Source organism: Onthophagus taurus, chromosome 10 (genome assembly GCF_036711975.1).
Source record: "Onthophagus taurus isolate NC chromosome 10, IU_Otau_3.0, whole genome shotgun sequence".
Taxonomy (NCBI): Eukaryota; Metazoa; Arthropoda; class Insecta; order Coleoptera; family Scarabaeidae; genus Onthophagus; species Onthophagus taurus.
In genome coordinates this window covers 2,388,296-2,408,425 of record NC_091975.1, presented here as the reverse complement: position 1 = coordinate 2,408,425, position 20,130 = coordinate 2,388,296, and the positions used below count along the sequence as shown (strand labels likewise).

Genomic DNA, 20,130 nt, shown 5'->3' with positions numbered 1-20,130 from the left:
CTGAATAGGTACAAAAAAACTCAACATAAACCTAGAGTGGGGCGTTGTGCATCCATTCAAAACGTCAGCTTTTCATAACAGCAATCTTCTCTTCAGTTGTGGTCGTTGTGGTTCAGTCGCAAATGAATGCTTGGTGTTGTTGGTTTGCATCATTTTTTTATCGAGGTTCAGTGACGAGTTTAACGAATTTTCTTGTTCTAAAAGCGAAGATTTAAAGAGGTTTGTAATCGTTCTAAATAGATTATAAAAACATAACCTAAATAAGTACTGTGTGTTGATAAAAAATATGTATTAAACAATTTTATATTAATTTCAATATTTGTAGATTTACTTGGAATGTTGCGGTTATTTATTGATAATAATAAAAATAAATAAGGTCAAGTAATTATCGTAAAACTCTGAAAGTTTTATCAATAACGTTGTAAAATAGTTGTTGATGCTATTTTTGTTGTGGTTAATTATTTTTTAAATATAATTATTATGTAATACTTTTTAATTAATTCATCATTTACTCATTATCTTGAGAAATTTATTTTTATAATTTATAATCCGTTGATAATCGGTTATAAAAAATGTAAAATGCTTAATTGTTTACAGCCACAAGAACTATTTATAGAAAATCATCTTTGATACGATTTCTCTTCTCAATAAAACGTAAATCCATCATCAAGTTTTCTAAAATCCTTTCACTCCAGATAAAAATTTGTTTTGTATAAAATTGTTAATCAGAAATGACGCAATAACTTCATGACTCAAACTAAGAATTATTTATGCAAATCTAATTATGTTCAAAATAATGTAATGTTTCTTTCAACTGCTTCTTATTGGATTTAATTTAATTTAATTCGTTAAATGAGCTTAAATATATATTCTTATTTTATTTTATTAGTACCAATTTATCCTTAATTGCAATTTCCGCTATATTCCCAATAAAAAAAAGATTTTCACAAACCATCGATCATTTTCCATCATCTATTGTATGGTAATCGTTAATTGCTTCCTGTTTCATACAAAATCGGGTCACACCCACCCTTCTCTCAAATCTAGGTCTTTCTAGGTCTCTAACCTTTTTTAGTGAAAAATCGAATCTTTTTAATTGCGGAGTAGCAAATGTTATTTTGAGAGTCCAACTCAAAACTTTTCTTTTGGATGTTTTTGAATTCCCCCGGTTTATATTTACATCTGGAGCCAGTTCGTTTCGTCTGCAACAAAAAAGATTTCTTAGAATTTTTATGAGAAGAATGACGTCACTCATCGTGACGAGATCAAACTCATTAAAATCGACGTCACGACGAATGAGATCATTTCTAACTGTATTTTAAACACCTATTCGACATTGAACTAGTTTTGTATTAATTAGTTCATGATCTAGTTTATAATAAATCTTTTTATTAACAGAAATGGCTGAAATTGAAGAACAAGTTGTGATGACACCAAAAGGAAAAACGTCGAACTCGACCACTTTAATAATTGAACGTAAAAAAATCACAAAAACTAATCAGATGCATGTAGCCGGTGGTGAACATACAGGAATTGTTATTAATAAAGAAGTTTCAAACGATTCTAACTCAATTCCACCAAAACTTTCTTTGGTTTTTTGCGTTTATTTAGTAAGCGCCCAAACTGGTAAACACACCCAAGAATCTCGAACTTTACGATTTTGGTTTAGAAATATTTTAAACGAAAACATGAATGGCGTCAATTTAAATGGAAATATCAATGAAAACGATTCTGATACGGCGAGTGTTGCTCAAGATTTTTTTAAAGAATTGGTTAGCCCTCAAGAATTTCCTCGAGATTACGTTGGATTTATTAAAAAGATCATGAAGTTGATGCAAAAAGATTATTTGACTATCAGTAAATTGGAGGTGGAGTTGAAACAGCTTGAAGAAGCCTCAGTTCCAAATCGACCACGTAAGTTTATTTTTCTTCCCATATTATATTAAAATTTAAAAAAATAACTCACTGATAATTTTTTTCTTCGAATTCTTCTTAATTTTCTTTGTAGCAAAACCGGGTTATCTTCATATACAACTTTCTACCGTCCTATCTTCTTCAGGTTTGGTTCTAATTAAAAAGAAATTAAAAAAATAAAGTTGTAGTAAATAACACTTGAAATAATTTAAATAATTTTTTATGAGGTGGGGTGAAATGATTGATTTGATATTGGACGCGAATAAAAAATTAAACTGTGTTGATTGAAAGTATTTAATTTCAATGATCAAAAATTCATTCAAACATTTCTTTTGCTCATATTTTGATTATATCTCAACAAAACGTTTTGATCAACAAGAAAGCAGAGTTTTTATTTGGACCTCTACAGTTATCTGATCATATAATTAAGTGTAGGAAAAGGATATTATTCCTTAACCCTCTCTTATATAGAAAACTAGTGGAGAAATTTTCTTATGGGAAGCTTCAGGTTGATATAAAATTTCAATCACACTTTTTATTAACACAAGGTTTCTTAACTTTAGTTATCATGGTATAAGAAGCTTATCGTTAGGTCATAATCAAAATAGCAAGTCTACCCCCCTTCTTCTTCCTTTTGGTTGCCTTCTCTTTGGTATTCTTTCTTCGTCTATTTTTTGTTATTATTATTATCTCCTCTATAAGAGCTTTACTACTCCTGCCTAACATTGTCCAAGTTTCCTTATGTTTAAAATTCATTTCTTTTGTCGGAGCACCCCACAGCAAGCTTCAAAGTGTAGGAAGAAAACACGCATTAGCGTTATTCACTATTACTGAAATTGAAGAGCTCCAAAATGGGGAGGCACCTACAGAAATAGTGGCAAAGGGCAGACCTTTCAAATAAAAAAAATTTATTCAAATGAAACAATTCGTTCAAAAGTTCTTGCAGTTTGAAATTGGTTACTTTTCTTTATTCCTTTATGAGATTTTTATTAAGATTTTTATCAGAATTGGTAAATCCTTCTTACCATCACGTTCATCATGGCTTTTGTGGCATTTTAGTCTTCATAATAACTTGCAGTTTGATGTACTCTTTGAAAACATTTCTCCCAAGCACACAAATGCAAACTCTAAATTCATGTTATAAAAAGATTACAAAAAACATAAAAACCAAAATGTTGTTTTAATCTCCAGACTTCTTAACTGATTTAATTTTTATTCGCATCTTAAATTAATTCAATCATTTTCCACACCTTATATTTTTCGTGCTAACGACGTGTATTTTTTCCTTTTATTAACACTTTGTAGCCTTTTTAGTTGGTGTTTGTACCTTTGGGATCATTAAAAAAATTAATTAACACTCACTAATCTTGGGATAAGCACAATTTTCGTAGCAAAAATTAATTAAGCAATCATTTTTCACCAAATCAATTTTTTTCTTATTTTATGGGAAAAACGCATGATTTATTTATGTAACATTTCAATAAAAATATTAATCTAATTTAGTTAAATTTTTAGTTTCAGCAGATGAAAATTCTTTAGGAAACGTTGTTTTACTATCAAAAGAGAAAGTTTTAGAACTCATCGAATCGGCTTACCCAAATCCAATAACAATTCAAGATATCTCAAAGTAATTTTACAACAATTCATTTTTAAATTATATTATATTCTTTTAAATTTTTAAGAGATAATAATTGGGATGAAGAGGAAGTATCACATCATTTGGCTGAATTGCAATCAAAAGGACTTGTTAAAGCCATGGATCATGGTGCTTTTACTCGTCAACAATCGATGGATGTTCAAGTAACAGTTGTTAAGCAAATGCCAACGATGGTTAGTGCGAAACAACCAACAATTGCTATAATCACAGCTCAATATTGTGAGAAATTAGCTGTTGATGCGATGATTGAAAATAAGGAAACATTTGTGAGATACACAACAGTAGGTGAGTTTTAAAAAACAAAATTCACATAAAAAATTTTATTTCAACACAAACCAATTAAGATTCACTCAATTCATCTTCACTTAAAGATGAATCTTCTGAAGAATCGCTACTCGAATCATCATCAGAATCATATTCGTTAATTTTAATGTTTTTAAACGACTCTTCCAGATTATTTAAACAACTTCCTTCCAATTCAATTAAATTCATACCTAAATCTGATCGGTTTATCGTTAAATTTTGGACCTCAACAACGATTTTTTCCCATTCGTTTTGATTCCATTTCGAAATATAAACAATATAATCCTTAATAAATAAATTGTTTAAAATATAACCACCAGAATCGTCATGCAAAAAAACATTATAAATCGAAATTAAACATTTTATAATGAATTTTTCGCCTAAACTCAACAATTTTTTTAAATCCACAAGGATTTGTTCACATAAAAAAAAGGATCTATAGATTGGGTAAATTAATGATCGCCGGAATGCGGAAACTAACGCATCTTTTGGACTTAAAAAACTATCGAACCAACTTAATGAACAACTAACATTAATTATTGTCCAATGAGATTCGCAGGTTTTTTCAAAACCTGTCGTTCGAGCATCATAACAATAAGCAAATAAGATATCTATTAAACTATTTCTACAATAAACAATTTGTTGATCACTTAAATTAAATTCTATGTTTAACAAATCTTTCATAAAATCCAATTCTTCGTCACTAAATTTAATTTCCGACTCCTTTAAATCATCCCACGGACATTTTAATTTACAAACTTCCCTAATTTCCGCATCATCCATTAAATCAGCCGCGTAATGTTCAAAATTAAAATCTTCTTGTTCCTTCCGCATCCTCAAAATTCTCCGATCTTCAAATTTCACTTCGTGCGGGTTTATTTTAAAAATATCAAACTCATTATGAAGATTTCTAAAATCATATCCACCTCTTAATCCAAACCCATACTCCACTTTATCACCACCCCAATTTTCAGCATTTTTCTCCCCATTTTCATCACCAATTATCTCGATTTTCCTTCCACCTTCGTTAACCTCAACTTTCGATTGTAACAATGAAGTAATCAACTCCAAGTTTGGAAAGTCTTCACCAACATTCTCTTTACCATAAATCAGAATAAATTCACTTGTATCCGCGTTAAAACTTACTTTAGATTCGGCGTTTTCAACGATGTTTCCGGGGAGTTTTAACCGGAGATGATATGGAGAGCAATGGAATAGAAAAACGTTATCGTCACAGCTTGTATCTAATTCGTCCAAGTTACAAAAGGGTGCTTTTATTGTTATTGTTACAGTACGATCGGTTTGCGTTAAGTGAAAACGCGGAATTATCATGATTTTTATGTTTGTTGTTTTGGCGTGTTTTTGACTTTTTGAGGTTATGAATAGACTTTAAACAAGATGGGTGTCATGAAATGACTCATACCAACTTTAGAATGAATAAATTTATTAATTTTAACAAAATTATTTATTAGTTAACTAATTAAATAGTATTTAATATTATTACTAATTAAATTGATATTAAATTAATTTGTTTTTTAAATTTAAAAATACATAATTGATTTTAAAAGCAAGATGGAGATGGATTAATTCGGATTAATTTAATCCCTATTATTTAATAAATTTATTTTATTTTAATAATAACTTAATTATTTGTTATAAATATAATTTGCATAATTAATTCATAATCAATTTTGTTAAAAATTTAAAACTTAAAATCGAAGCTTTTTAATCAACAACCATAAAGGCTAATAATTAGGAGATTGTAAATAGCAAAAATGATTAAAAATTAGTATTAATATGCGGTAGGTCCGACCAGTCCAACGGGAGAAGCCCCTAAACCTCGATTTGGTAAGAAAACCGTGTGGAAAAGTGCATCTTTGCGCTTAGGTGGTGTCCCAATTCACTCAATCACGCCTTGTTTGTCTACCTTTTAACTCTTTAAACAACATTTTTTATGTAAAAGCACATCGTATCACTGTTTATTGTTTTTTTTTATCTTTTTAAATGTTTTATACCCATTTTTAGACTTAGAAGGTTTTTGTTACGTTTTCTGCTTTTTCCATCTTTTCTGTTTGCTTTTATACATTTACTTTATTCAATAAGGGACAAATAGATTTAGGATTAATCAATCGTTTCTTTGTAACCTAGGTGAATCTAATGTTTACACTTTGGGGAACATTGGAGCTCATCGTATTGTTTGCACAAAACTTCCTACTGTTGGACACACAAGGGAAGCTATGACTGCAGCTGGAAATACCACAACTAGACTTTTAGGAACCTTCCAAAAGGTGGATTACGTATTTTTAGTTGGTGTTGGAGGCGGAGTTCCTCATTATACGGATTATAATAAGCATGTTAAACTTGGAGATGCTGTTATTTCTTGTCCAACTAAAGATAAGTACGTTAAAAACAGTTTTGCTTCATTTATGCTAAAATTGAAAAACTAAATAGTACATTGATTGTTGACAAGGATGACATTTCTTTCTGAGGTTAAGTCTCAAATTAATTTGGAACAATTAATTAATTTTAATAATTAATAACTTATTAATCAATTATGTCAACTTTCTTAAATTAAAAATATCCTAAATACAAAAACATGAGAAAATTAGAAAATTATTTAATTAATTAATGTCAACTTTGTCAATTTAAAGGTTATGTTTAAATAATTTCATTTAATCTTTTCTAATTACAATTTTATACTTAATAGGTACATTTACGTTTACTGCGACGCAGCTAAACAAACGGAAAAAGGGTACGAATTCGAAATAAAACCATATAAACCTGCAAATTCAAATTTACAAAAAATTGCTTCCGATTTAAAATCTTCAATACAAAACGCGGAAAATGAAGCTCCTTGGTTAAAATACATTCAAAATGGTTTAAATATTTTATCACAATCTGAACAAGACTTTAAAAAACCAAGTGCAGAAACAGATAAATTATACATGTCAATAGGCGAACGAGACATCATAGAAGTTGCTCATCCAGTTCCTCAAGATAATTCGTTAAATAAAGAAAATCCTCGTATTCATTTAGCTCCGATAGCTTCAGGAAGACAAGTTGTAAAATCAGATCAACTCCGTCAACAATTTGCAGCTCAATACGGAGCTTTAGCTTTTGATTCAGAGTTCGATACAGTAATTGAATCGGTTTTGGGTAATTGCAAAGATAGTTTTATTTGTATTCGAGGTATTTCTGATTATAAAGATGGTACAAGACGTAAAGAATGGCAACCTTATGGATCTTTGGTAGCGGCGAGTGTCATGAAAGCGATAATTTGTGGAATGGAACCACCTACAAACGTTTAAAGATTCTTGAGTAGAAATACGAATTTTAGGGACCTAAAATAAATGCTTTTACATCGATTAAGAGCCTAATTTTAAAGATTTTTCATAAGATTTTTGTTTTAAGGTGCAAAGTAATCTCAAGCTAGTCACTGAACCATTTTATTATATTAAAAAGAGTAAAATTTTATTTTGTTTCCTTTTAAAGTACCCTCTAAGTTTTATTTTTTTGTTGATTTGTAATTTTTTATATTTATTTGAATAAAATGAATACAAATTAAGTATATCATGAATACGAATTAATAAATATTGATGTTAACAAATCGATTTCGTTTGTATTTTCCCTTAAAACAATTTTTTTAAATAATTTCTATTTTAAATAAACAATTTATTCGAAGGATTCTAACTTTAAAAATCAAAGTAGGCCAAGATTTTTTTTTATAAAAACTAAGAGAAATCTACAACAGATGGCGACACAAATGGAGCGATTGTTAAAATGGCCGCGCCGTTGTCAAAAATAGCAACACGGTTCGATTTTTCATTTAATTTTCTTGTTTAAACCCCATTTAAAACGTTTCATTTGTGTTATTATTCTCTCGTAAATCGTTCACGTGGTAAGTGCGTACGAAAATTTCTTGTACCCCCAATGTGGCTTGGGTTTTTTCCTGGGATTAAGTCGTTTCACCCCCATCTAACCTAAGGTAAGTTTTTCGTTTCCAAGTACGATTTAACCAGTTAATTATCGCGTTTTAATTGATTCTAATGATAGTTAAATGATGTTTTGATCATTTTTAAGTTGTTTTACGTGACGATCCCGTCGCAATTTCATTTAGATTTCGGAAAAACCTGTTTGCGTTCACATATGTTGTGAAAGATAATAAACGTATTGGTTTTAACTGTAAATATTTAATTTAATGGTAGAGTGACACCCGTGCTGATAAATCGTGTTTATTGGATTTTCCATGAATAGTTTTTATCCTCTTAAAATATCTTTGTTTAGAAGGTAAGTTTTTTACGTACAAAAAAAATAGTAATTTTTTGATTTTGTTTTTATTTACGTTGGTATGATCAGCTGTCATGTTTTGACAGATCTTTGTAAGATAAGTATTAATGAGGTTATGTTTTTGAATTTTTGGGTTATCTTGGATTTGTTTGGGTATTTTTAGAGATTATCTGTTCTTGTTTTGTCGTCTTAATAATATTATGGTATATACGAAATATTGAATGTATTGAAAAATTCTTTTTAAATTTTTTTAGGATTTACCACTATTTTACAAGAAAAACTTTGAATAAAATGAAAAATTTATTTATTATTGGGTATATTCTTGAAAGTATTTGTCATTTCTTCTTTCTTTTTGTCTAAAAATTTACCTAACTTTTAGGTGTAGAACAGAGACAATATCTTTTTAAATACAAGAAAGGAAGAAGCAGGTAGGTTTTAGCAATACTTTTGTGGAAAAAGTCATGATTTGTATGATTTATAGCTATTTCACGAGAACGAATAGTTTATAGATGTAACAATTAAACTTTTTATTATCTAATTTTACCAATAATTTCTCAGTATTTTTCGATAAGATAAAATTCACGATAACTTATAATTATAACCGCACATGGTTTCGATTACTCATAACATTCTATAAATTGCAATATAAATCCGTGATGACATGGTTCCGATAACATCAGTAATAGCCGAGTTTTAGCAACTTTTTTTAATAAAACCACATATTTCTAAAGTATTGCTTTAAATGAATAAATTTATCCTAAATGAATCTTCGTTGTTTTGGTAATCAAAAGATGAACTTTGGGCCATTTACCTTCACCTGTATATCAAACGGGCGATCATTTTTAGTACCTAAAACGAGTGGATACGTTCTCCTCCCAATCTGCTGCAATCGTCGTTCTGTGAATGGCTATTTTTAACCGGTGGCTCACTTTAACTGGCCGGCACACACCGAGAAACAGTTTGCCCGTCAACGTCACGTGTACGCAACACGATTTTCCGCGTGTTAAAAATCTTAATAAATTTATTTTCTTTAAAAATGATTTTATAATATTAATTGTAATTAATAAAGTGAAATGTTTTTTAAGGATTTCTCTTAATTCACGGATTATTATTTTAAAGGTAATTATTTTCTTTTTATTTGTGGTTTAGAACAAGATTTTTATTAATATAACATTAAACATTTTTTTCTCTGTGTTTTAAATGAGGGGGAATTGTATAATGAGGCTGCTTTGGCCTTGTCGTTCTTTTTCATGTGAGTGCGCGCCTTTGTTTATAACAAAAAGGAAAATCTTGTTACGTAAGCACAAATTGTTGCAAACCGTCGAAGAATTCGTCACGATTCTTTTCGGTTTTACTTGGATTTTCTTGTTTTTACCACTTGGAAAGAAAGTGGCTGTACATTTTTGTTGTTGGCCGAGGACGACGAATTCGTGGTAAATTCTAAAAATAAAATCACAACACTCGTTTTTCAAGAAAACAAGGTGACACGATGACAAAAACGAGACACTAGGATTTCTTTTGTAAGAAATTAAACAATATTTTTTGCTGGGCGATTTGGAAGCAAAATAAACTTTTTTGGGTCGCAATAACAAACAATGATCTTGGTAAAATTAACTAGGAAATTTTTGGCTAACTTTGACTTCAGAGACAAACAAAAAATTTCCTCTTTTGGAAATCCCTTACCATCTTGATTTGATGATGTGAGTGGGGTTGGGGGTGACTCAAGCTTTCTAATTGGGATACCTTGGACTGTTCATTTCCTCGTTGTAATTGTATAATGGAAACTACTTCATAAACATGTTGTTTCTCAAGTACAACGAGTTTTCATTGTTGAACTGTATTTTTCTAGTTTAACAATTCAACAATAACAGTTGTTAAAGAGAACTAATATCGCGAAAATGTTTCTATGTTGTTGATTATGTCTTTTTATGTTCACAGAAACAACTTTTCTTGGAATTTTTCCTTTTCTTGTTAAAAGTTCTGATGAAGTCTTTCAACATCTGGGATCTGATTCACAGATTACATGCGTTCTAAGAAAAATGAGCTAGTTGTGAAGTAGGAGTTATTGCTACGAAAATTTACTCTCTAAAAGCTTTTTTTTCGGCTGGTACATACTTTATGCCTGGATTTAGGAGAAGTGACGATTTTTTCATCGCGTCGTTTTACCAATAACAAGTAGCACATTACTTTTTACGTTAGGCGCGATTAAAATATCTTTTCTAAAGGATATTAACATACAAATTCAATTCATTTCTTTTATTTTAAGTTTTCTCTTAAGAAAATCAACGCAACTTTCATTGAAATGAATTATTTAGTTTGTTACACGTTTCGACTTATGAAGTTGGTTTATTTTAAAACAAGGTAGAAAGTGGTTTTTGATTGTACAGGACGCATTTTAACTACTCCAATTAGAAAGCACCCGAGACAGTTTGATTGAAGATAGAAACTAAAACCATAAATACAAAATTTACTTAACGAACGAATAAATTTCATAAAATAATACACAAATACCTACCAGGATATTGATACATAAAATTCAGATATCCAAGGTTATTTCAAATTGTTTGTAAGCTTTAAAGAGTTAATTGAGAATTAATTTGGATGATGCAAATTTAAATACAGTAAACCACTAGAAACATTCGGGCAACGGTGTAGATAGTTGTTCAAATTTGTGCGCATTATAATTATTCATTCAAACATTTTAAAGTACAATTAAAAATGTTTCATATTCCTAAAAACCTTTTAACTTTGTTGAGTATTTTTTTAAAGTAATAAATTGCAAAATAATAAATATAGGATAAAAACGTTGTTTTTGTGTTGACTAACGACAGCGTTTTTCATTTCGTCAAGTTTATATTTTAATTCTGACAGTAAACATGTTATCAACCTAGTCTATAAAAAACTTTAACATTTCATAAACAACATAAAAAAATCTTTTTTTATTATTGATTCAATTTGTAATGATTTTATTATTAAGGATTGAATTGATTATATTTTTAGGATAACAGGTAGAAAGTTTTTGGAAACCTTATGTAATCGTTTTATTTTCTCTAACACTCACGTACTCTCTTTTAAACTTTTTGGTTGACAATAAACTGTTGTAGTAGTCGAAAAAGAGACAGAAATAGGAACACTTTCACCCACGAAATGCGGTTACTCAACGCAAGGTGACGGTTATTTTAAACACGCAATAGTCGTGTTTTATTTTCCAACATTTATATTTCCATAACTATCTTTGCTGAGGTCGTTTCAGACACATGTAATTGTTATTTTAGTGGTTATCCGACGAGAAGCGGTTAAGATAATATTTGCTCTTCTTGTTTTTTGATTTGATCCGTGAAAACAAACAAGTCTATCTTTCTTAAAACTATTTTGAAGGGCGCGTTACGACATTATCGCAATAATAAATAACCTTTATTTCAACTCACTCATTGTATATTTTTTATTCAACTTTCAGGTCTTAGAAAGATAAATTTCTATAATGGTTAATAACTGTTAAAAGAAGAAAGAATATTACAACGGAAAATGAGAAATTCGATCGAAACGGATGTTGCACCGTGTGTGGCCAGTCAAAGGAAGAAGGGGTTCTCATCTAGGTTCTCTTTGAGACGTCTCATCTACGCCAGCCCCATATTGGGACAAAGAAGACAACATCGGAGCTCGTCGAGTTCTTCGAAAACCGCTAAAACCCAAAGTAATCTAAGTCTCTATTTGTATTCTTTGATATCCTTTAATAGTTCATCGAACTTTCTCATTTTTTTTAATCATAAAAAAAATTAATTTTTAATATTTTAATTTTTTTATAGATAAAGATGTTATTGATGGTAAACCTGGAAGTTCTTCAAGGGAATCCAGTGGGAAGCAATTTCGAGCTGAAATTCATCAAGCACACAGTAGAACTTCAGTGAATACCGTAAGTTTTTAATTTACATTAATACTCAACTTTATATAAATCTTATTTATTAGCATGGAGAAAGTGGTTCTTCCTGTATTGAGTGTCCATTATGTCTCGTTGTTCTCCCATCGACTGATTTCTTCAAAGTCACACAATGTGGACATAAAGCATGCATATCCTGCCTTCAGCAATACCTTAGGGTTCAAATAACAGAGTCCAGAGTTTGTATGACTTGCCCGGAATGTTCTGAGAGTCTACATCCGAATGGTAAGGGAATAAAATAAAATTTCTAATAAAACGGATATTTTTAGCACAGAAAAACATGTTTCCCCAATCAAAGTCTTGTTTTTTACGTAATTTCAATTTATAATCGTTTGTTATGTTCCCTGTTTTGTGATTACGGATGCAAAAGGCGCACAATGGGTCTTAATTTGCATTTCTCGATTCGTGTTTTATTAATCGTTCTCGGTTTTTTTTTTATTAGGAATTCAAGTTTGATTTATATTTTTGCATACAATACCCTTGAATGACAAAAACAAATCATTATTAATTTTTAATTCCTCTTTGAATGCATTATTTTTTTAGAAATTCGAACTATAGTAAACGATGAAGCCCTCTTCGCGAAATACGAAGACTTCATGGTACGTCGGGTGCTCGCCGTCGATCCAGATACAAGGTGGTGTCCCGCCCCTGATTGTAGTTTTGCGGTGATAGCAAGCGAGTGCGCTAGTTGCCCGAAGTTAAAATGCGAACGTCCAGGCTGCAACTCGTACTTTTGTTATCATTGCAAAGCCGAATGGCATCCGAATCAAACTTGCGATGCTGCTAGAGCTCAACGATCTCCAAACGTTCGATCTTCATCGATTACTTTTAGTCAAGATTCCCAATACAGTAAGAAAAAACAAAACATTTTTTTAATCCGTAAATATATCTAATAAATCTATTTTTGTTATAGGAGATGATATCAAACCATGCCCACGCTGCCAGGTGCTTATTGTTAAAATGGATGATGGTTCTTGTAATCATATGATGTGTGCGGTTTGCGGGGCGGAATTTTGTTGGTTATGCATGAAGGAAATTAGCGATTTGCATTATTTGAGTCCTTCTGGGTGTACGTTTTGGGGGAAGAAACCATGGTCGAGGAAGAAGAAAATCTTGTGGCAACTGGGGACGCTTGTTGGAGCTCCAGTTGGAATTGCTTTAGTTGCTGGAATTACAGTTCCTGCTATGATTATAGGTAAATTAAATAATTACTGATAAATTTTATCCCAATGTATTATCCCTGATGCAATCCAATATTTTCCTGAGCTTTTTTTAATGTTATAGCTTTCTATTTCATCATTGAGTTATCATCAATGGTATGATGGCGATCCCAATGAATCATCTCTCTATCGGCCACGATCTCTTGCTATACTTCTCATTTGTAGAATTGACATTTTGTTTGTTTCTTTTTTAATTGTTCCTCCATGTCATTTTGGGTCTTCCATGTGTCTTGGCCGCAAGAGTGTTGTAGGACTCTATGATCATGCTCATTTATGTCTATCCTCAATGCATCTTTTACACTAGATAGCTCAGTTATGGCCCACAATTCTTGTTAGAAATAACTCGTCGCCAATATATTTGTAGTATGTATCATTTGTCCATGAATACTTAAATACTTCAATGTGATTTCTGACAATATTTAGCTCGCCTTCTTTTATTATCCCCGATATTTCTGAAGATCGTCTCTGACGTTTTACAATATCATCCCAGATATCTCTCAAGATTGTTCCTGAACATCTTTTAATAAATGTGATCTCTGACAATATTTAACAGAGTCTGGAACATCTCAATAGCAACCTAGATATCTCTTAACATCAAAGAAATACTCAATATTGTCTTTGGCATCCCTTAACATCATATCAAACATCTCTGAGACTCCTGAATATCACCCCAAACATTTCATATTATTTTGTAGAACCTTTTACATCATTTCTGGTTCATCAATATTACTTCTAAACTCACAATATAATATATATTTCCTATATCAATCAGTATCTCTTTCAAAATCGATCAAAACATTTGTGGGTTTTATTTCTAAATATATTAAGATTCAAGTTATATAGATATTATTATTCTTTTTTATTTTTTCAGGCATTCCAGTTTGGGTTGGAAGAAAATTGTACGGAAGATACAAAAATGATAATAAGCATAAGAGAAACGCGGCGATCGTTGGAGGTGTTGTTGCATCGGTAAGTTTTCTTCCAAATTAAAATTTCTTCCTAAATTGAGTCACTTCAACATTTTCTTTCCATTTAAAAAGTTTCAAAAAAGATTAATAAAGTATCAATAATTTTTTTTTTTAATTATCTCGTAACATTTTATGTGATATAAAAGAAATATGTTAGGGATTACTAAAATATTAATTTATTTTTTTATTCTCATCTCTATGAATTTTTGCGAGGTGTGGTATAATCATTGTATACATGTTGAGCTACGTTGGGGGATTAAAACGAGGGGAGGGGTTACATTGGGGAGATTTCCCCATCCCCTCAGTAGTTGCTGGCTGCACATATCGATCGGATTTTACAACTACTACGAGCAGCCTCTCATCTTTCCCCATAGTATTACGCTCGAGAGAACGTTTCAAACTAAACTGGGGGAAAGTTTGGGGGGAATAATTGATTTTTTATTACACTGCATGCGCACAAAAGCGAATATTTTTTTTTTTACTAATTTAAATAAAATAACTCATCTTATTCTTACAACTTCTTTATTTATGTTACCTCGCAATGTGACAATGAATCGCATTTTTTCGGTTAATAATAAATGGTAATTGTAATAATTAATAATTGGCACGGAAACGAATTTTACAAGCAGGTTAATTCACTTTCATTTTAATTTTTTTTCTTTGGCTTACGTTATCACAATCAAGCTTCTTCTTGCGCGACGTTTATTTTGAGCAATCCTTCTTCGTTTAAATCGTTTAATAGTTGCAATAATCGTTCTTCGGTGTTTGAGTCGCCTAAAGCGACATCGACGGATCCTATACAAAGTAACAGGGCTAATAATTGAGATCGTTTATAATCGGAACCTAATTTGTTTCTGTCGTAACCTAATTCTTCTTCTATGTTGAGATTTAATTTTTGGCAACTTCTCGTTAAAGTTTCCCAATAAATGTCTAATAAAGAGTCCGTGAATTCTCTTCGTAAATCAGCGGGAACTGAACTAATTAAAAGAAGAGCTACGTCGTTCGTTGGTCTGCTATAAGTAACCATTTGCCAATCTAAAATGCAACAAGTTGTTGTTTCTTCGATTTCTTTAAACATTAAATTGTTGCACCAAAAATCGGTGTGAGTTATCAAAGCCATTGGTTCTTCTGGTTTGAGTAAATTTTCGATGACACCTTTCGTGTTTGATCTTAAACAATTTAACGCTTCTAAAATACTCCCCATTTCGGGTTTTTTCTCTAAAAACTCTGTTAATTGAGGGAGTCCTCTCTCAACTAATTGTTGATACGAATCCGAAGCTCTGGTTGTTTGGAACAGAAAAGGGTACCTTTCCGTGATCACTTTACCTTCTTTTATCTTGAATGATAAAGATAAAGAGTGCATTTTTGCTATGGATTGGATTGCCGCTATCGTTTGCTTGTGAGTTAAACCACGCGAGAAATCCACGCTGACGAAACCGTCCGGTTTGATGTTTTCTAAAACGAGGACGGATTCTGGAGGAACTGCGTCCGGTTCGGTTGAACCTGGGCTGTAATGGGCGTAGTAACATTTCGGAATTGGCAATGGAAAGTCTTCGTCTGGTGGTAAATGTTGGGATTTGAATGATTCTAAATCTGGAATGACCTAGAAAGAGAATTAAAATAAGAACAATTATTTAATAAAATAACTTACTTGAGTATAAAATTTGATTTCTCTTAAATCAAATTGTGCTTCTGTTACAAAAAATCGACTGAACGGATCTTGCGGTAAAAGTTTGACGATAAAACTAAGAGAATGATTTTCTTCATCTTCGTCAACTTGATTTTTCGGTAATTTATATTTAACGGCAACCGCTAAAATGTCACTTAAAACGCTCTCTCCAGTTTCGCATCCTGGTTTCACGGTAAAATCCAAAACGGTGATTGCTGCGGGATCTGGAAGATGCGCGTGGTGTTTTTTAAGAACCGCTTGCAACCACTCTTCAGTAACAGGCCAATCGGCAGTGCTGCTACTGTCATCTTCGCTATCAGACATTGCCTTTTTTACACTTGTTAACACACAATTAACACGCGTTATTTCCTTCTTTAATCATAATTCGTGAAATTGTCGCCGCGAAGTTTTCTCGAGGACAACTCGACTGGTTCTGGAGAGACCAGGGCGTGTCCTGAAGGAATCATTCGCCGGACGTCGTCGCGATTCGTAGCGTTTCGGTGTACGTCGGCGACGCGTTAAACGATCGATAGTGCAGCAGCTGATTGTATCGTCTTTTGAAAGAGTCTGCGAAGATACTTTTATTATTTGTTTGTTGGGGTAGGGAAGGAGAAAGGATGTTTATGAGTATGTAGGGGGATTAATGATTCAAAATGAGGATGTGAAATAAATATCAATAAAGATTTATGGCTCAATTTAAGTTATACAACTGTAATTAAATTAATTAATTAATTAATAGTTTTAATTTTCTAAAAATAATATATTTTATTTTTTTTAGGTATTAATTTCACCAATATTAGCTGGTTTAGCAGTCGGTATAGGAGTTCCAATCTTATTATTCTACGTTTACGGGGTTGTCCCTGTATCTTTATGCAGGTCAGGAGGTTGCGGGGGAGCCTCAGGAATTCTCGATGACGTCGATATAACCACACCAAGAAACGTAGACACCGCATCGATGGATGCAGTTAGTCAACGCGTTGCTAATCCTTCAATTGGCGAAGCAAGTTTAGTTAGCGGTAGCCAAATGCTACGAGACGCCGATCGGGAATCAGCAAGTACCGTTGCTTTAGCTGGAAGTGTTGGGGTTCCAACTGCTGCGCATAAACTCGAAGTTCAAGCGGATTTAGTTTCTTCTGCTCAACGATTGAGTATAAGTAGTTTATCTGATAAATCGGTGAATGTGAGTTTAGCTGATGATGGAGGAGCTTCAACGAGAGCTTTGGCTGGTTCGATGTTGAATTATAAAGGTAGCGATTCGTGTAGTTGTGTTATTGGCGAAGATTGTATTTCTGAACGAATAAGATTGGAGGATTTAAGTGCTGGTTATACTGCGGAAGGAAGTAGCGTTGAAAAAGCTAGTATAAGTAGTAGTTGTAGTTATCGAAAATGTGGAAAATCTTGGAATCGTAGCGAAAAAGATACTATTAGTAACGATAGCATTTTCTTGGACATGCCAGAAGATAAACCGAGGAAAACGTCGATGGCCGCGCTTCGTAGCCAATTTTTCTTAGCGGAAAATAAGCCGAAAAGTTTCGAGGATCGAGTTATTATAGAGGTGTCCAACGAAACTTTGGATCGCCCAAAATCGCCCTCGTGTTCCACTAGTTACAACATAGACACGTCCAAGTTATAGTTACCCGGAGGATTTCGGATATTTTTTTCTTTTCTCGGTTTTTTGTTTTCGTCGAAAAAAGACTGAGCGAGTAGACACGACATTTATTTATTTTGAGAGTTTATAAAAAAAATATTTTATTTTAAAGGTGATTATTATCTTCTGATCTTTACTTATCTTCTTCCACGATTTTGTAGGCCCTCCTCGTCGGATTTCTTCGTTTAATAATAGGTTCTATAAGTATGTAATAATATTACTAACATATTCTTCAAAAAAAAAAAATAATAAAAATTAATCATAGAAAAAATTGGGAGGAATATTTTTTTATTATGTATATGTTTTGGCGTTTTCGTTGTTTAAGTTCAAAATAAAATGTACATATCCATTTCCATCCAAAGAAAATTTAAGAAGCTTTAAGGACAGTTTCGATTTTCTTAATCCTTTTTCTTTCATCGTTTCCTTTTCGATTTGTTTTTTTTGTATATTTCTCGTCCGATTTTTGCTTATTAATGTTTTTGTTTTTTTTATTAATAATGTATTCAAACTAAATGGAGAACTGAAAAGAAAAGGGCTAATTTAGCTAGTTCTTTTGCGTCCGGGTGAAAGATATCTTGTATAAAAAAAATTATAAAAAGAGAGGTTATTTGAGTTTGTATTTTTTGGTTCTTCTTAGGAATCTTTTCCATACTTTACTTTTTTCCATTTGCTGTATGTACGCAAAAGGTAAGAAAAATAATAAAGGAGTTTATTCCATTTATTTTTGAATTTCTTTCTTATCCAAAACCATCTCAATATTGTTTAAGATGAATTATGATCGAGGCGTAATTTTATTATACAACACATTTTCAATTCTCAATTTTTAGACAAGTTCCAAACCAAATTTACAAATTTTTGTTGTATTGGTTCGCTACTTTAATAATAATGTTTACTTTCGTTGTTGCAATAGATGTCAAAAGTCCTTTAAGATATACAGGTTATTTATTAGCTCACCATCAAACTTTGACATATCATAGCTAATCCAATTACAAAAAAAAATGTTAATGAACATGTGTCCTATTTCAATTATTTACGAAATTATAACACTAAAGTTTATGTCAAGCATATGTCAAAGTTTTATGGTGAGCTAATAAATATCTTAAAATTAAGCTGGGTTTGCAACTATTTAAGGATTAATAGTGTAGTAAATAATGAAAATAAAACAAATTTGATTTATTTTATTTAATAAATCATCCTAAATTTATTGACTGACATGTATGACACATTTCCAGTTACATGTAACATGTAAAATAGGTGATATGCCTATAGCAAGAAGTTTTTAGTACACATTGATTTCCAGTCAATAATAAAAAAATTCTATCGTACCCTAAAGTCGATATAAGCCGTTTTCTTTTCTTATGTACAAATTAGAGCTAACTGAGACTAGTTGCCTGTAGAAATAAATACGTATTTACAGAATATACAAAAAATCGCTTCTCCTTGGATCTCCCCTACTATTTACAAACCATCCAATAGCTACAACAGAGATATAGAAAATCGTTAACCGACCCCATGTTTTAAAAACATTTCATTCTCTTTTCGTCTATCATTTTATGTATTTTATCTCACTTCTCGAATTATTCCTTCAAACGTTATCCGAAGAAATTGTTTTAACAAAAATTTTACAAGTATATTACACAGGTTATCACGTTTAACAATATTTCGAAGTCGTATTGCTTAGTTTTATTATTATTTAATTACTTAAAAACTATTATTATCGTAAACGGATTAGGTGCATCTTTCTTATTTAATTAGTTTTAGTTGGTTTTAGTTGATTTTATTAAATTTATTTCATTTTATTAAATTTTAGTTGTTTTTTAATTGGCAGTTGCAGACGTTGTTTTGGCACAAGTTTCGCCCACCGTTTGCGATGTTGTTCGTTGTTCCTTAACATTAGCAGAAGACAATGAGCTACTACTCACTCCAGAATCGCTTGATTTCTCACTAAAACATCCACCTCTCCCTAAAATAATCGCCGAGCTTGAATCTTCCAATCCTGATCCAACTACATACTTGACACTTGTTAATTTATCCGTTTCCTCTTCGAGATTTTTTCGCACGCTAACCCTTGTAATTACATTCCTTCTACACGGATCTGTGAGCGTCGTTTGTCCATGAACGCTCACATACGAGTCTTTAGTTTTCTTTTGTGATGGTTTTTCGTTTGTTGTAACTGGGATGTTTGGGTGAAATTCCTCTTTCAAATTGAGAACATTCTTTTGGGCTTGTCGCACTCGAGCCATAATCTCGTTATTGCATTGCTCGACAACCGCGTCTAAATTGTTTGTCGCATCGCAAAAGGGAGTTGTTGTGTTATTTTCGTCGGATTCTCCTTGCGGGGAGACGTGTTGAACTCCTTTTAAGGAACCGTCATAACAACCAGAATCCCTGGGGAATTGTCTTCTACCGAATGGGGAATAATGACCTCCAGATTCTAACATTAAAATACGATTATGTTCGTCTCCTTCACTGCTTGAACCAGCGATATCACCTTCACTACCAGCTAAAAACAATTATATATATAAAT

At 31.7% G+C, this 20,130-nt stretch overlaps 5 protein-coding genes across 13 annotated transcripts in view; 2 read left to right on the top strand and 3 right to left on the bottom strand.

Annotated features, from left to right (window-relative positions):
• The first annotated feature begins 74 nt into the window (after nucleotides 1–74).
• Nucleotides 75–7,346, top strand: LOC111428578 (uncharacterized). Of its 4 annotated transcripts, XM_023064159.2 has the most exons (8): nucleotides 75–219; nucleotides 1,399–1,914; nucleotides 2,009–2,059; nucleotides 3,430–3,541; nucleotides 3,597–3,856; nucleotides 5,681–5,722; nucleotides 6,023–6,272; nucleotides 6,582–7,346. In XM_023064159.2, exons 2-8 carry the CDS (start codon nucleotides 1,401–1,403, stop codon nucleotides 7,180–7,182), a joined length of 1,830 nt encoding a protein of 609 aa, XP_022919927.1. In that variant the 5' UTR covers nucleotides 75–219; nucleotides 1,399–1,400; the 3' UTR covers nucleotides 7,183–7,346. The 4 variants fall into 4 exon arrangements, with proteins under 4 accessions (XP_022919927.1, XP_022919929.1, XP_022919928.1 ...); XM_023064161.2 differs by lacking the exon at nucleotides 2,009–2,059; XM_023064160.2 differs by lacking the exon at nucleotides 5,681–5,722.
• On the bottom strand, nucleotides 3,877–5,270 carry LOC111428580 (protein SHQ1 homolog). Its single transcript, XM_023064163.2, has one exon. It carries the CDS (start codon nucleotides 5,204–5,206, stop codon nucleotides 3,911–3,913), a length of 1,296 nt encoding a protein of 431 aa, XP_022919931.2. The 5' UTR covers nucleotides 5,207–5,270; the 3' UTR covers nucleotides 3,877–3,910.
• Nucleotides 7,347–7,638: 292 nt separating the features above from the next.
• On the top strand, nucleotides 7,639–18,324 carry LOC111428149 (E3 ubiquitin-protein ligase RNF19A-like). Of its 2 annotated transcripts, none has more exons than XM_023063558.2 (8): nucleotides 7,639–7,859; nucleotides 11,619–11,855; nucleotides 11,968–12,074; nucleotides 12,128–12,323; nucleotides 12,642–12,947; nucleotides 13,012–13,293; nucleotides 14,190–14,287; nucleotides 16,734–18,324. In XM_023063558.2, exons 2-8 carry the CDS (start codon nucleotides 11,687–11,689, stop codon nucleotides 17,586–17,588), a joined length of 2,013 nt encoding a protein of 670 aa, XP_022919326.2. In that variant the 5' UTR covers nucleotides 7,639–7,859; nucleotides 11,619–11,686; the 3' UTR covers nucleotides 17,589–18,324. The 2 variants fall into 2 exon arrangements, with proteins under 2 accessions (XP_022919326.2, XP_022919327.2); XM_023063559.2 differs by lacking the exon at nucleotides 7,639–7,859 and adding an exon at nucleotides 9,113–9,280.
• On the bottom strand, nucleotides 14,792–16,428 carry LOC111428150 (uncharacterized). The gene is made up of 2 exons (XM_023063560.2): nucleotides 15,938–16,428; nucleotides 14,792–15,889 (listed from the first exon to the last, which is right to left on the bottom strand). Exons 1-2 carry the CDS (start codon nucleotides 16,277–16,279, stop codon nucleotides 14,966–14,968), a joined length of 1,266 nt encoding a protein of 421 aa, XP_022919328.2. The 5' UTR covers nucleotides 16,280–16,428; the 3' UTR covers nucleotides 14,792–14,965.
• A 442-nt stretch (nucleotides 18,325–18,766) lies between the features above and the next one.
• Nucleotides 18,767–20,130, bottom strand: part of LOC111428552 (SAM and SH3 domain-containing protein 1-like) — a 78,265-nt gene continuing 76,901 nt past the window's right edge. For all 5 annotated transcript variants that reach the window (XM_071199319.1, XM_071199320.1, XM_023064119.2 and 2 more), the window contains one exon: nucleotides 18,767–20,106. In XM_071199319.1, the coding sequence (XP_071055420.1) occupies nucleotides 19,421–20,106 (686 nt within the window). In that variant the 3' untranslated portion in view covers nucleotides 18,767–19,420. The remainder of the gene's footprint in view (nucleotides 20,107–20,130) is intronic.